The sequence below is a fragment of the Electrona antarctica genome, assembly GCF_951216825.1.
Source record: "Electrona antarctica genome assembly, chromosome: 16".
Taxonomy (NCBI): Eukaryota; Metazoa; Chordata; class Actinopteri; order Myctophiformes; family Myctophidae; genus Electrona; species Electrona antarctica.
Window position 1 is genome coordinate 207,501 of NC_136797.1, and position 14,707 is coordinate 222,207.

Here is a 14,707-nt window from a genome sequence, read left to right on the forward strand (position 1 = left end):
ACACATTGAGCTGTATTTGGGTAAAGTGGTGATAATATAAGAACACATTGAGCTGTATTTGGGTAAAGGTGATAATATAAGAACACATTGAGCTGTATTTGGGTAAAGTGGTGATAATATAAGAACACATTGAGCTGTATTTGGGTAAAGTGGTGATAATATAAGAACACATTGAGCTGTATTTGGGTAAAGTGGTGATAATATAAGAACACATTGAGCTGTATTTGGGTAAAGTGGTGATAATATAAGAACACATTGAGCTGTATTTGGGTAAAGGTGATAATATAAGAACACATTGAGCTGTATTTGGGTAAAGGTGATAATATAAGAACACATTGAGCTGTATTTGGGTAAAGGTGATAATATAAGAACACATTGAGCTGTATTTGGGTAAAGGTGATAATATAAGAACACATTGAGCTGTATTTGGGTAAAGTGGTGATAATATAAGAACACATTGAGCTGTATTTGGGTAAAGTGGTGATAATATAAGAACACATTGAGCTGTATTTGGGTAAAGGTGATAATATAAGAACACATTGAGCTGTATTTGGGTAAAGTGGTGATAATATAAGAACACATTGAGCTGTATTTGGATAAAGTGGTGATAATATAAGAACACATTGAGCTGTATTTGGGTAAAGTGGTGATAATATAAGAACACATTGAGCTGTATTTGGGTAAAGTGGTGATAATATAAGAACACATTGAGCTGTATTTGGGTAAAGGTGATAATATAAGAACACATTGAGCTGTATTTGGGTAAAGTGGTGATAATATAAGAACACATTGAGCTGTATTTGGATAAAGTGGTGATAATATAAGAACACATTGAGCTGTATTTGGGTACAGTGGTGATAATATAAGAACACATTGAGCTGTATTTGGGTAAAGGTGATAATATAAGAACACATTGAGCTGTATTTGGGTAAAGTGGTGATAATATAAGAACACATTGAGCTGTATTTGGGTAAAGTGGTGATAATATAAGAACACATTGAGCTGTATTTGGGTAAAGTGGTGATAATATAAGAACACATTGAGCTGTATTTGGGTAAAGTGGTGATAATATAAGAACACATTGAGCTGTATTTGGGTAAAGTGGTGATAATATAAGAACACATTGAGCTGTATTTGGGTAAAGGTGATAATATAAGAACACATTGAGCTGTATTTGGGTAAAGTGGTGTTAATATAAGAACACATTGAGCTGTATTTGGGTAAAGTGGTGTTAATATAAGAACACATTGAGCTGTATTTGGGTAAAGTGGTGATAATATAAGAACACATTGAGCTGTATTTGGGTAAAGTGGTGATAATATAAGAACACATTGAGCTGTATTTGGGTAAAGTGGTGATAATATAAGAACACATTGAGCTGTATTTGGGTAAAGTGGTGATAATATAAGAACACATTGAGCTGTATTTGGGTAAAGTGGTGATAATATAAGAACACATTGAGCTGTATTTGGGTAAAGTGGTGATAATATAAGAACACATTGAGCTGTATTTGGGTAAAGTGGTGATAATATAAGAACACATTGAGCTGTATTTGGGTAAAGTGGTGATAATATAAGAACACATTGAGCTGTATTTGGATAAAGTGGTGATAATATAAGAACACATTGAGCTGTATTTGGGTAAAGTGGTGATAATATAAGAACACATTGAGCTGTATTTGGGTAAAGGTGATAATATAAGAACACATTGAGCTGTATTTGGGTAAAGTGGTGATAATATAAGAACACATTGAGCTGTATTTGGGTAAAGTGGTGATAATATAAGAACACATTGAGCTGTATTTGGGTAAAGTGGTGATAATATAAGAACACATTGAGCTGTATTTGGGTAAAGTGGTGATAATATAAGAACACATTGAGCTGTATTTGGGTAAAGTGGTGATAATATAAGAACACATTGAGCTGTATTTGGGTAAAGGTGATAATATAAGAACACATTGAGCTGTATTTGGGTAAAGTGGTGTTAATATAAGAACACATTGAGCTGTATTTGGGTAAAGTGGTGATAATATAAGAACACATTGAGCTGTATTTGGGTAAAGTGGTGATAATATAAGAACACATTGAGCTGTATTTGGGTAAAGTGGTGATAATATAAGAACACATTGAGCTGTATTTGGGTAAAGGTGATAATATAAGAACACATTGAGCTGTATTTGGGTAAAGTGGGGATAATATAAGAACACATTGAGCTGTATTTGGGTAAAGTGGTGATAATATAAGAACACATTGAGCTGTATTTGGGTAAAGGTGATAATATAAGAACACATTGAGCTGTATTTGGGTAAAGTGGTGATAATATAAGAACACATTGAGCTGTATTTGGGTAAAGTGGTGATAATATAAGAACACATTGAGCTGTATTTGGGTAAAGGTGATAATATAAGAACACATTGAGCTGTATTTGGGTAAAGGTGATAATATAAGAACACATTGAGCTGTATTTGGGTAAAGGTGATAATATAAGAACACATTGAGCTGTATTTGGGTAAAGTGGTGATAATATAAGAACACATTGAGCTGTATTTGGGTAAAGTGGTGATAATATAAGAACACATTGAGCTGTATTTGGGTAAAGGTGATAATATAAGAACACATTGAGCTGTATTTGGGTAAAGTGGTGATAATATAAGAACACATTGAGCTGTATTTGGGTAAAGTGGTGATAATATAAGAACACATTGAGCTGTATTTGGGTAAAGTGGTGATAATATAAGAACACATTGAGCTGTATTTGGGTAAAGTGGTGATAATATAAGAACACATTGAGCTGTATTTGGGTAAAGTGGTGATAATATAAGAACACATTGAGCTGTATTTGGATAAAGTGGTGATAATATAAGAACACATTGAGCTGTATTTGGGTACAGTGGTGATAATATAAGAACACATTGAGCTGTATTTGGGTAAAGGTGATAATATAAGAACACATTGAGCTGTATTTGGGTAAAGTGGTGATAATATAAGAACACATTGAGCTGTATTTGGGTAAAGTGGTGATAATATAAGAACACATTGAGCTGTATTTGGGTAAAGTGGTGATAATATAAGAACACATTGAGCTGTATTTGGGTAAAGTGGTGATAATATAAGAACACATTGAGCTGTATTTGGGTAAAGTGGTGATAATATAAGAACACATTGAGCTGTATTTGGGTAAAGGTGATAATATAAGAACACATTGAGCTGTATTTGGGTAAAGTGGTGTTAATATAAGAACACATTGAGCTGTATTTGGGTAAAGTGGTGTTAATATAAGAACACATTGAGCTGTATTTGGGTAAAGTGGTGATAATATAAGAACACATTGAGCTGTATTTGGGTAAAGTGGTGATAATATAAGAACACATTGAGCTGTATTTGGGTAAAGTGGTGATAATATAAGAACACATTGAGCTGTATTTGGGTAAAGTGGTGATAATATAAGAACACATTGAGCTGTATTTGGGTAAAGTGGTGATAATATAAGAACACATTGAGCTGTATTTGGGTAAAGTGGTGATAATATAAGAACACATTGAGCTGTATTTGGATAAAGTGGTGATAATATAAGAACACATTGAGCTGTATTTGGGTAAAGTGGTGATAATATAAGAACACATTGAGCTGTATTTGGGTAAAGGTGATAATATAAGAACACATTGAGCTGTATTTGGGTAAAGTGGTGATAATATAAGAACACATTGAGCTGTATTTGGGTAAAGTGGTGATAATATAAGAACACATTGAGCTGTATTTGGGTAAAGTGGTGATAATATAAGAACACATTGAGCTGTATTTGGGTAAAGTGGTGATAATATAAGAACACATTGAGCTGTATTTGGGTAAAGTGGTGATAATATAAGAACACATTGAGCTGTATTTGGGTAAAGGTGATAATATAAGAACACATTGAGCTGTATTTGGGTAAAGTGGTGTTAATATAAGAACACATTGAGCTGTATTTGGGTAAAGTGGTGATAATATAAGAACACATTGAGCTGTATTTGGGTAAAGTGGTGATAATATAAGAACACATTGAGCTGTATTTGGGTAAAGTGGTGATAATATAAGAACACATTGAGCTGTATTTGGGTAAAGTGGTGATAATATAAGAACACATTGAGCTGTATTTGGGTAAAGTGATGATAATATAAGAACACATTGAGCTGTATTTGGGTAAAGGTGATAATATAAGAACACATTGAGCTGTATTTGGGTAAAGTGGTGTTAATATAAGAACACATTGAGCTGTATTTGGGTAAAGTGGTGATAATATAAGAACACATTGAGCTGTATTTGGGTAAAGTGGTGATAATATAAGAACACATTGAGCTGTATTTGGGTAAAGTGATGATAATATAAGAACACATTGAGCTGTATTTGGGTAAAGTGGTGATAATATAAGAACACATTGAGCTGTATTTGGGTAAAGTGATGATAATATAAGAACACATTGAGCTGTATTTGGGTAAAGTGGTGATAATATAAGAACACATTGAGCTGTATTTGGGTAAAGTGGTGATAATATAAGAACACATTGAGCTGTATTTGGGTAAAGTGGTGATAATATAAGAACACATTGAGCTGTATTTGGGTAAAGTGGTGATAATATAAGAACACATTGAGCTGTATTTGGATAAAGTGGTGATAATATAAGAACACATTGAGCTGTATTTGGGTAAAGTGGTGATAATATAAGAACACATTGAGCTGTATTTGGGTAAAGGTGATAATATAAGAACACATTGAGCTGTATTTGGGTAAAGTGGTGATAATATAAGAACACATTGAGCTGTATTTGGGTAAAGTGGTGATAATATAAGAACACATTGAGCTGTATTTGGGTAAAGTGGTGATAATATAAGAACACATTGAGCTGTATTTGGGTAAAGTGGTGATAATATAAGAACACATTGAGCTGTATTTGGGTAAAGTGGTGATAATATAAGAACACATTGAGCTGTATTTGGGTAAAGGTGATAATATAAGAACACATTGAGCTGTATTTGGGTAAAGTGGTGTTAATATAAGAACACATTGAGCTGTATTTGGGTAAAGTGGTGATAATATAAGAACACATTGAGCTGTATTTGGGTAAAGTGGTGATAATATAAGAACACATTGAGCTGTATTTGGGTAAAGTGGTGATAATATAAGAACACATTGAGCTGTATTTGGGTAAAGTGGTGATAATATAAGAACACATTGAGCTGTATTTGGGTAAAGTGATGATAATATAAGAACACATTGAGCTGTATTTGGGTAAAGGTGATAATATAAGAACACATTGAGCTGTATTTGGGTAAAGTGGTGTTAATATAAGAACACATTGAGCTGTATTTGGGTAAAGTGGTGATAATATAAGAACACATTGAGCTGTATTTGGGTAAAGTGGTGATAATATAAGAACACATTGAGCTGTATTTGGGTAAAGTGGTGATAATATAAGAACACATTGAGCTGTATTTGGGTAAAGTGGTGATAATATAAGAACACATTGAGCTGTATTTGGGTAAAGTGGTGATAATATAAGAACACATTGAGCTGTATTTGGGTAAAGTGGTGATAATATAAGAACACATTGAGCTGTATTTGGGTAAAGTGGTGATAATATAAGAACACATTGAGCTGTATTTGGGTAAAGTGGTGATAATATAAGAACACATTGAGCTGTATTTGAGGTAAAGTGATGATAATATAATAACACATTGAGCTGTATTTGGGTAAAGTGGTGATAATATAAGAACACATTGAGCTGTATTTGGGTAAAGTGGTGATAATATAAGAACACATTGAGCTGTATTTGGGTAAAGTGGTGATAATATAAGAACACATTGAGCTGTATTTGGGTAAAGTGGTGATAATATAAGAACACATTGAGCTGTATTTGGGTAAAGTGGTGATAATATAAGAACACATTGAGCTGGTGGCAGAAACCATGCAAGGCACCAACCAGCACATCAGGAGCAATTAGGGGTTCAGTGTCTTGCTCAAGGACACTTCGACACTAACTCTGGGGGAGCCCGGGTTTGAACTGGCAACCTTGCGGTTACCATCCGGTCACTCTACCCCTGAGCCACCGTCGCTGGATTCCTAATAGGAATCCACCACTCCTGAAGGAAGTGTGGTGCTCACCAGGAGTGGACCTGGTGAGACGTAGGAGGGGCCCGGATTGAGGGTAGCTACTGGGACATAAGTGGAGACTTGATCACCCCAGCTGGGTCACCTGAATGATGGGTATGATGTTGGAGAGACCCGAAACCCCGATGACCTTGAGATAAATCGCTGAGGATACGTCTCAGGTGCATCCATGCCATGTTTTTGAGTGGTGCAAACCACTCCAACAACCAGCTTTGTCTGTACCCGTGTATGTACCCGTGTACCTGTACGTGTGTGTACCTGTACGTGGGACCCAAAAAAATGAGCATGGTTACTATGGTCACTGACATTACGTCAGACCACAGCTGATCAGGCTATATAAGACCTTGCACCACTCAGTTCACACGGGTGTGATTTTTTTTGTTATAAGAACACATTGAGCTGTATCTGGGTAAAGTGAGTAAAGTGAGTTTGACTAGGTTTTCACTAGGGTTTGACTGGATTGCTGAATTCCTACAATGCCCATAATGCTTTAGTGCACTTCCCCTCCTTGTGGAGAGGGGGGGGGGGGGGGGGGGGGAGGCTGCATGGAGGTGTGAATTTGTAGTCCAGGAAGGAAGTGAGACCACATTTCCATGACAGGTTTTTGTCCTTAGAGTATATATAAATAGAGACGGCACCGGATTTCTCCTCCTCATCCACTTGCATTAAGTTGCTCAAAAGAGCATGAGGCGACTTCACTCCTCCTTCCGGCTAGGAACAGAGTGCATTCTGGGAAGAATTGGGCCAAACGTATGAAAGAGCGTTCACGTGTCATCATGAACGTGCGCAATGATAGTCAACGGACCAGAATTGGCCCAGCGCTGCAATACCAAATTCGGCCACTATGTCCATTTCTCCTCAGGGTTTCCTCCGGGTGCCGTCTCTATTCATATATACTCTAAGGTTTTTGGTCATGAACATGAGTTAACTCATTCTAGACGGGAACCCCTTTTGGTGTTTATAGCATGATGTTATACTTTAGCTATTGAAACATAGCAGATCTACAAGCTCGTAGCGCGGCACCGAGTGCCGCGCTACGAGCTTGTAGGTCTGCTATTTTTTGAAAAATCGTGAAAATGTTCCTCAAATTTGAGGAACATTTGAACATTTTTAACTCAAATCTTTACTTATGGGGGGTCCCTGGAACAACATGTTTTCAGATGGGGGTCGGCGGCCAATTACATAATACGTTTTGGGGTCCTTGACATTAGAGATGCAACGATACTGATTTTTCAATTCCGATCCGATCCGATATATTAATTTTTGAAATTTCCCGATACACTCCCGATATCCGATATTTTACATAGCAAAAAAATGTAATACAAAATGCGCATTGACATTATTTTTGGTAGCGTGGCATTGGTTAGAGATCTCAATTTAGTCAGACCATTATTAACACTATCCTAAACCCTAACCTAACCCAAGCCACGATGATTTGTAACCCGCAGCATGGGTCTGACTAACGAGTGGTTTGACTTGAGGGAAGTCCCCTTATTTTTGAGGGGCACAAGCCCCTCCTATATTCAGCTAAGTGTAGATTTTTGTCTTACAAACATTAAATTCCTGTTGACAATGAATGGAGAATTTACATCAGTGTCTGAGCAAATAGACATGTTACGTCATGATGATGTACAATGATAAGAGTGCCCCTCACTTCACACGGGTGTGATTTTTTTAATTGTAGAATAGGCTTCAAATAATAGAGCAGTCATACTATTAATATTGTTTGTTGTGTAATGTTACACAAGGCTGTAATACACAGCATATATCTCTAAATAGCAAATAATGTACAAATGCCTTACATTTAAATTCAAAGAGGGGATGTTTAGGGTTAAGTGTTTAAAAATAAGAATAAGAAGTGTTTAACCTGTAAACCTTAAGGAAATGGCAACCTGTTAATTAATAGTATGTTTTTTTTAAATTATTATTATTATTATTATTATTATGTGCAAAGGTACCTTTTTACCCCTAAAGTGATGCCTGCATGTAACCTGTTAATTAATACTATGGTCTATTAATAATAATAATAGTAATTATTATTATTGCTATGTACAGTGGTACCTTTTAGCCCTAATGTGATGCCTGGAATCAGCTGCGCTATCATGTGACAAAATAGCCTGGCTAACAAGCCTTGAGCCTTACCGACAGAACTCGGGGAGAAAAAAAATACCTCAGGTCTCAGGACGTTTGTTATGGTGCTGGTGTTGTGTTTATGCAACTTTAGTTTGCAAACTCTGTCTTTGTCTTAAGAATTGCACTAAACTTACAATCCGAATCAATATTTGAGCTTCTGAGTTCTGACAACAATGTCATGGTTTGATAACTGAGCCAATTATATAAAGACGGATTTAACCGCGACGACGACGTGCGCTTATTCTTCATCATCGTCACAGCAGCATTTCCAATGGCAATAATAAAGTTACAAAGATTGAATCACATAGCGCTAAACAGCACGTGTGTGCAGTTAATATATAGCAGAAGAATGGATTACAAGAGCAATCTCATCAACAACAATGTCAGAACGCAGCTGTGGTGTGGAGATGATCGAGTCTCCACCACACAACTGCGCATGCAGTGACTTGACTGATCCGTGCGACGTGTAAACTTTATACTTCTAATACTGTTAAGTCTGTAAGTGATTCCATTCTCTTGCATATTGCACCTTAGTGGGGCTTTTTTTCTATAGTCTCTGTTGGAAGTCTGTACATACTGGAGGTTGGATTCGCTCACTGCACTGTCTGTGCAGAACGGACTGTAGTAAACATTAAACACGTTTCCCCCTCCTGTATCGGAGCGTGTATCGGTGGCGTCAAATCCGATCTCCGATACATTAATTAAGCTGGATCGGAGGCCGATCCCGATATAATATCGGATCGGTTGCATCTCTACTTGACATGAAATATTGAGCACCACCGATACAGAAACATAAGGTATTTCAGAAAACTGTCAGGATTTAGGAGATTTTTTTAAATGTCGACGCCAGGCCTAAATGGTTTAAACATTACCTTCCTCCATTGGGGCAGCCATGGGGAAGGTTTAGAGTCTAAACCTTGTGTCAAACTGGCGATCCACGGGCCGCATGCGGCCCGCGGAGCCGCCCAATGCGGCCCGCCGGCCATTTATAAAAAAAAAAACAAAAAAAAAAAACATTTTTTTTTAATAAAAAAAATAACATGTCAAAAAAATGAATGTAAAACGTGGGCACTCTGTTTAAAAAAAAAGTGGTGTGTGGGCACACAAAGTGTTAATTGCTTAACAATGAACAGCTGAGTACCAGGAATGTGTGTGTGTGTGTGTGTGTGTGTGTGTGTGTGTGTGTGTGTGTGTGTGTGTGTGTGTGTGTGTGTGTGTGTGTGTGTGTGTGTGTGTGGGATGGAAGGAAGGAATAGCTATGGTCTAAGCCAGGGGTGTCAAACTGGTGATCCGTGGGCCGGTGCGGAATGTTGTCACTGATGGGCTCGTTAACAGTCTATTCAACTACTAGTTGAGTTGTTGTGGATTAGTCTCCTCACACTCTGATACAGCAGGACATGGAGAGGCTAACCATAGTTGTTACAGCTCAGTAGAGTTTAATTTCCCTTACCAAGTGAGGAATATAGTCTACTTACACACGATAGTCAAAGCAAAGAGATGCAAAGTGTCAGATTTCATGATGGCTACAATTTGCCATTTTGGATATTTTTGATAAAATAATGATTGCATTTTTAACTATTTTCGAGTGGTTTATTGGGTCTTTTTTCCACATCTCATACCAAACGTCTTGTAGCCTACAACTGTAATACAAATAAAGTAAATTTATGTCAATAAACAGTAGAAAAGTAGTAGTAGTAGTAGAAAACAAAGCCAAGTATCAAGTAGTGTAAGTCAACCCATGTGAGCTGCAACTGGGCGCGGCCCTCATCAAGTCACCTTTCGCGCAATGTGGCCCTTGCCCCAAAATGAGTTTGACACCCCTGGTTTAGACTAAGTAACTAACCCTGGAGAAGGTTAAAACATTGCCTTCCTCCTCACTGGAGAAGGTTAAAACATTACCTTCTTCCTCACTGGAGGCCTTGGGGCAGCCATGGGGAAGGTAGGTCAGCTGCACTTTACGATTGATGCCGGAAAAATGGCCGTACCTGAAAGGGAAAGGTTTGCTTTTATTCTGAAAGAGACGTAATGACATTTCACCGCTGAGAGAAACTGCAGTCACTCAATGTTAATAGTATTTGTAGTAGAACAACAATAACACAATTTGAAATGTGCATCCTATGGCCAGGCCAGGCCAGGCTATGAGTCTGGCCCCGCCAGGCTATGAGTCTGGCCCCGCCAGGCTATGAGTCTGGCCCCGCCAGGCTATGAGTCTGGCCCCGCCAGGCTATGAGTCTGGCCCCGCCAGGCTATGAGTCTGGCCCCGCCAGGCTATGAGTCTGGCCCCGCCAGGCTATGAGTCTGGCCCCGCCAGGCTATGAGTCTGGCCCCGCCAGGCTATGAGTCTGGCCCCGCCAGGCTATGAGGCCCCGCCAGGCTATGAGTTATCAGCTGCTCCAGCTTGGCTTACTGTACATCCAGACATACTGTTAATATAAGATTATAATTCTTAATATAAGATGATAATTCTTACATCTCCAGGACCGTCTTCAGCTGCTCCAGCTTGGCTTTGGATTCCTCGATCTCAGAATCTGTGTTCTGATCCAGTTCCACCAACAGCTGCCGAGCGATGTCCAGCACTTCCTGTTGATGACATAAAAAAATCTCACTCGTGTGAAGTGAGTTCTTATCATCGTACATCATCACATTCCGTGCTCGGCCAATCAAATCATCACAAACGTCATTCCGGCAAATCTCTTTTGGCGTCTTCACTTTTCTGCTCTCACTTTTTATCCTCAATAGTTATGTATGTCGGTGTCCTCAACAGCCAATACCCAACAGGGATCACCATTCTTGGTGACGTAACTAAGGTACGTTTCAAGGTTGGTATAAGGTCAGCAGCAGTCGTACCCAGACAGACAGCAGCAGAGAGCTCTAGGACTCAGAGCAGCAGTCGTACCCAGACAGACAGCAGAGAGCTCTAGGACTCAGAGCAGCAGTCGTACCCAGACAGACAGCAGAGAGCTCTAGGACTCAGAGCAGCAGTCGTACCCAGACAGACAGCAGAGAGCTCTAGGACTCAGAGCAACAGTCGTACCCAGACAGACAGCAGAGAACTCTAGGACTCAGAGCAGCAGTCGTACCCAGACAGACAGCAGAGAGCTCTAGGACTCAGAGCAGCAGTCGTACCCAGACAGACAGCAGAGAGCTCTAGGACTCAGAGCAACAGTCGTACCCAGACAGACAGCAGAGAACTCTAGGACTCAGAGCAGCAGTCGTACCCAGAACTCTAAGTGTAAGTAAGTAAAGGAACTGCTTACAGAACTCGCCTTCGGCTCGTTCCTGCAGCAACACAGGCGTGCATTAATGACAGTAACGCACGCCCTCTATAATATTGATTAAAGATGTACTAACTTGTAACTGCTTGGGTTTCTTTAACTTCAGTTTTCCACTCTTGTATCCGTCACACTTCTCAAAGAGCTCGAAGAACCTGGAGGACGGACGGACAGACAGACAGACAGACAGACAGACAGACAGACAGACAGACAGACAGACAGACAGACAGACAGCAATACATCATTTAGTTCCATGAATGACAAACCTAGAGAAATCTTTATTTAAACCAATACTTTAAACCTAGTCTTGCGCGCGTGCACGCGCACGCACACGCACACACACACACACACACACACACACACACACACACACACACACACTCATTAGATCCTCATGTGTTATTGTGTTCACCTCTGGTGTCGAACCTCCATCTTCATTTTCTGCTTGGGAGTTCTGTCTCCATGACGAATGACGGCGATGACACACCGTAACTCCATCCTATTAATAGCATTATATTAATAACATTACAACACACGGTAACTCCATCCTATGTTATTTAACCTTCATAGATGCTAAATCCACTGAGAAACGGACCTTGGCTCTCCACGGTCACTGAGAAACGGACCTTGGCTCTCCACGGTCACTGAGAAACGGACCTTGGCTCTCTACGGTCACTGAGAAACGGACCTTGGCTCTCCACGGTCACTGAGAAACGGACCTTGGCTCTCCATGGTCACTGAGAAACGGACCTTGGCTCTCCACGGTCACTGAGAAACGGACCTTGGCTCTCCACGGTCACTGAGAAACGGACCTTGGCTCTCTACGGTCACTGAGAAACGGACCTTGGCTCTCCACGGTCACTGAGAAACGGACCTTGGCTCTCCACGGTCACTGAGAAACGGACCTTGGCTCTCCACGGTCACTGAGAAACGGACCTTGGCTCTCCACGGTCACTGAGAAACGGACCTTGGCTCTCCACGGTCACTGAGAAACGGACCTTGGCTCTCCACGGTCACGAAGTATCAGAAATAATAAATATATTTCATTGACCCAAATCCACCTTAAACTTACCCTCTAATGTCTACACCTTCCAACCAATGGTACCATGTCTACTAGCCTGGCCTCCCACCTGATTGGCTGTCCCAGCTGTCCATCATAACAGCCTGGCTTCCATCCTTTTTTTCCCCTATAATTTGTATCTATAAGTTTTGCCTATAGGACGTTGTCTGCCATCTAGGAACATGTTCGTACCCCCCCGACTATGGGACGTTGTCTGCCAACTAGTAACATGTTCGTACCCCCCGCCTATGGGACGTTGTCTGCCATCTAGGTAGACAACGTTCCAGGTTTTCCTCCTACCTAACAAACAGAAGCTATTTTGTCAATCTTGCTGAGTTTGACTCAGACAAACACAACATCGGTTCTGGTATTCCACAGGGCTCGATTCTTGGTCCTCTGTTATTCACCCTGTACATACTGCCATTGGGAGAACTCATTACCAATCACGGAGTCAATTTTCATTTCTATGCTGATGATACCCAACTATATCTTTCTGTAGCTCCAGATGATCCCTGTGCTTTAGACCCACTGTTGACCTGTCTGTCTAGCATCAAATGCTGGATGAGTGAGAACTTTCTCAAGCTAAATGAGGATAAGACAGAAGTTCTCATAATCGGTTCTAGTAAGCAGAAAATAAAAGCAGACTTGGCAACCTGACTGTAGAAAGTAACAGTACAGTAAAGAACTTGGGGATCATTATTGATTCTGAACTGAATTTTAATTCACACATTAATCATGTTACCAAGATTGCCTTTTTTCATCTTAGAAATATTGCACGAATCAGAGCCTATTTGTCACTGGACGATGCAAAAACGCTAATCCACGCCTTTGTTTTTTCTCGGCTTGATTACTGCAATGCACTTTTTTCTGGATTGCCTAAGAAATCAACTGACAGATTACAACTTGTCCAAAATGCAGCAGCCAGAGTTTTAACTAGAACTAAGATGAGAGAACATATTACTCCAGTCTTGGCCTCATTGCACTGGCTTCCGGTTGTTTTTAGGATTGATTTTAAAATTATTTTACTTGTTTATAAAGCTCTCAATGGTCTCGCACCTTCCTACCTACATGACTGCCTGCCGAAATATGTCCCAAACCGCCCCCTAAGGTCTTCCACTGCTGGCCTGCTCGCTTTGCCTAAAAAAATGGCAACTAAAAAATACGGGGAAGCAGCTTTTTGCTTCTACGGGCCGACGGCGTGGAACAAACTCCCACTGTACCTTCGACAGGCAGCCTCTGTAGACATTTTTAAAGCTCAGCTCAAGACCCACTTCTACACCCTTGCTTTAATTGATTTATTTGTCTTTTAAAAAAAATGTTATTCATGTCCTCACTGTATTGTTTATGCCCTGCCTTTCTTTTATTTTTTGTGTAAAGCACTTTGAGCTGCATTTCATGTCATGAAAGGTGCTATACAAATAAAGTTTTATTATTATTATTATTATCTAGGAACATGTTCGTACCCCCCGCCTATGGGACGTTGTCTGCCATGTAGGAACATGTTTGTACCACCCGCCTATGGGACCAACTTGTCTGCCATCTAGTAACATGTTCATACCCACCGCCTATGGGACCAACTTGTCTGCCATCTAGGAACATGTTCGTACTCCCCGCCTATGGGACGTTGTCTGCCATCTAGGAACATGTTCGTACCCCCCGCCTATGGGACGTCGTACCTAAAGCTTTACAGTACACCATGTGAAGCGGTTGAGCTGAAAATAAGCTTTTAACATTGGCAACGCCTCCGTCACCCCCAGCACCAGGATCTTTGCACCCTCCCCCCCATTTACCTACAGTCAAAGTAGGATGTTCAAAGCCTCATAACTCAGAATCTATGAGAGCTGACCGTGGTTCTGAATCTACGAGAGCTGTCCGTGGTTCTGATTCTACGAGAGCTGTCCATGGTTCTGAATCTACGAGAGCTGTCCATGGTTCTGATTCTACGAGAGCTGTCCGTGGTTCTGATTCTACGAGAGCTGTCCATGGTTCTGAATCTACGAGAGCTGTCCATGGTTCTGAATCTACGAGAGCTGTCCATGGTTCTGAATCTACGAGAGCTGTCCGTGGTTCTGAATCTATGAGAGCTGTCCATGGTTCTG

General features: G+C 40.1%; 1 protein-coding gene across 1 annotated transcript in view; it reads right to left on the bottom strand.

Moving 5' to 3' along the window:
- The window catches only part of LOC306940272 (inositol hexakisphosphate and diphosphoinositol-pentakisphosphate kinase 2-like), a gene marked incomplete at its 3' end in the record, with an annotated part of 86,720 nt that overhangs the window by 43,712 nt on the left and 28,301 nt on the right, over nucleotides 1-14,707 (bottom strand). The window contains exons 11-14 of the mRNA XM_079525294.1: nucleotides 11,961-12,047; nucleotides 11,628-11,703; nucleotides 10,747-10,856; nucleotides 10,176-10,261 (exon numbers count right to left, since the gene is read on the bottom strand). Coding sequence (XP_079381420.1) covers nucleotides 10,176-10,261; nucleotides 10,747-10,856; nucleotides 11,628-11,703; nucleotides 11,961-12,047 — 359 coding nt within the window. The remainder of the gene's footprint in view (nucleotides 1-10,175; nucleotides 10,262-10,746; nucleotides 10,857-11,627; nucleotides 11,704-11,960; nucleotides 12,048-14,707) is intronic.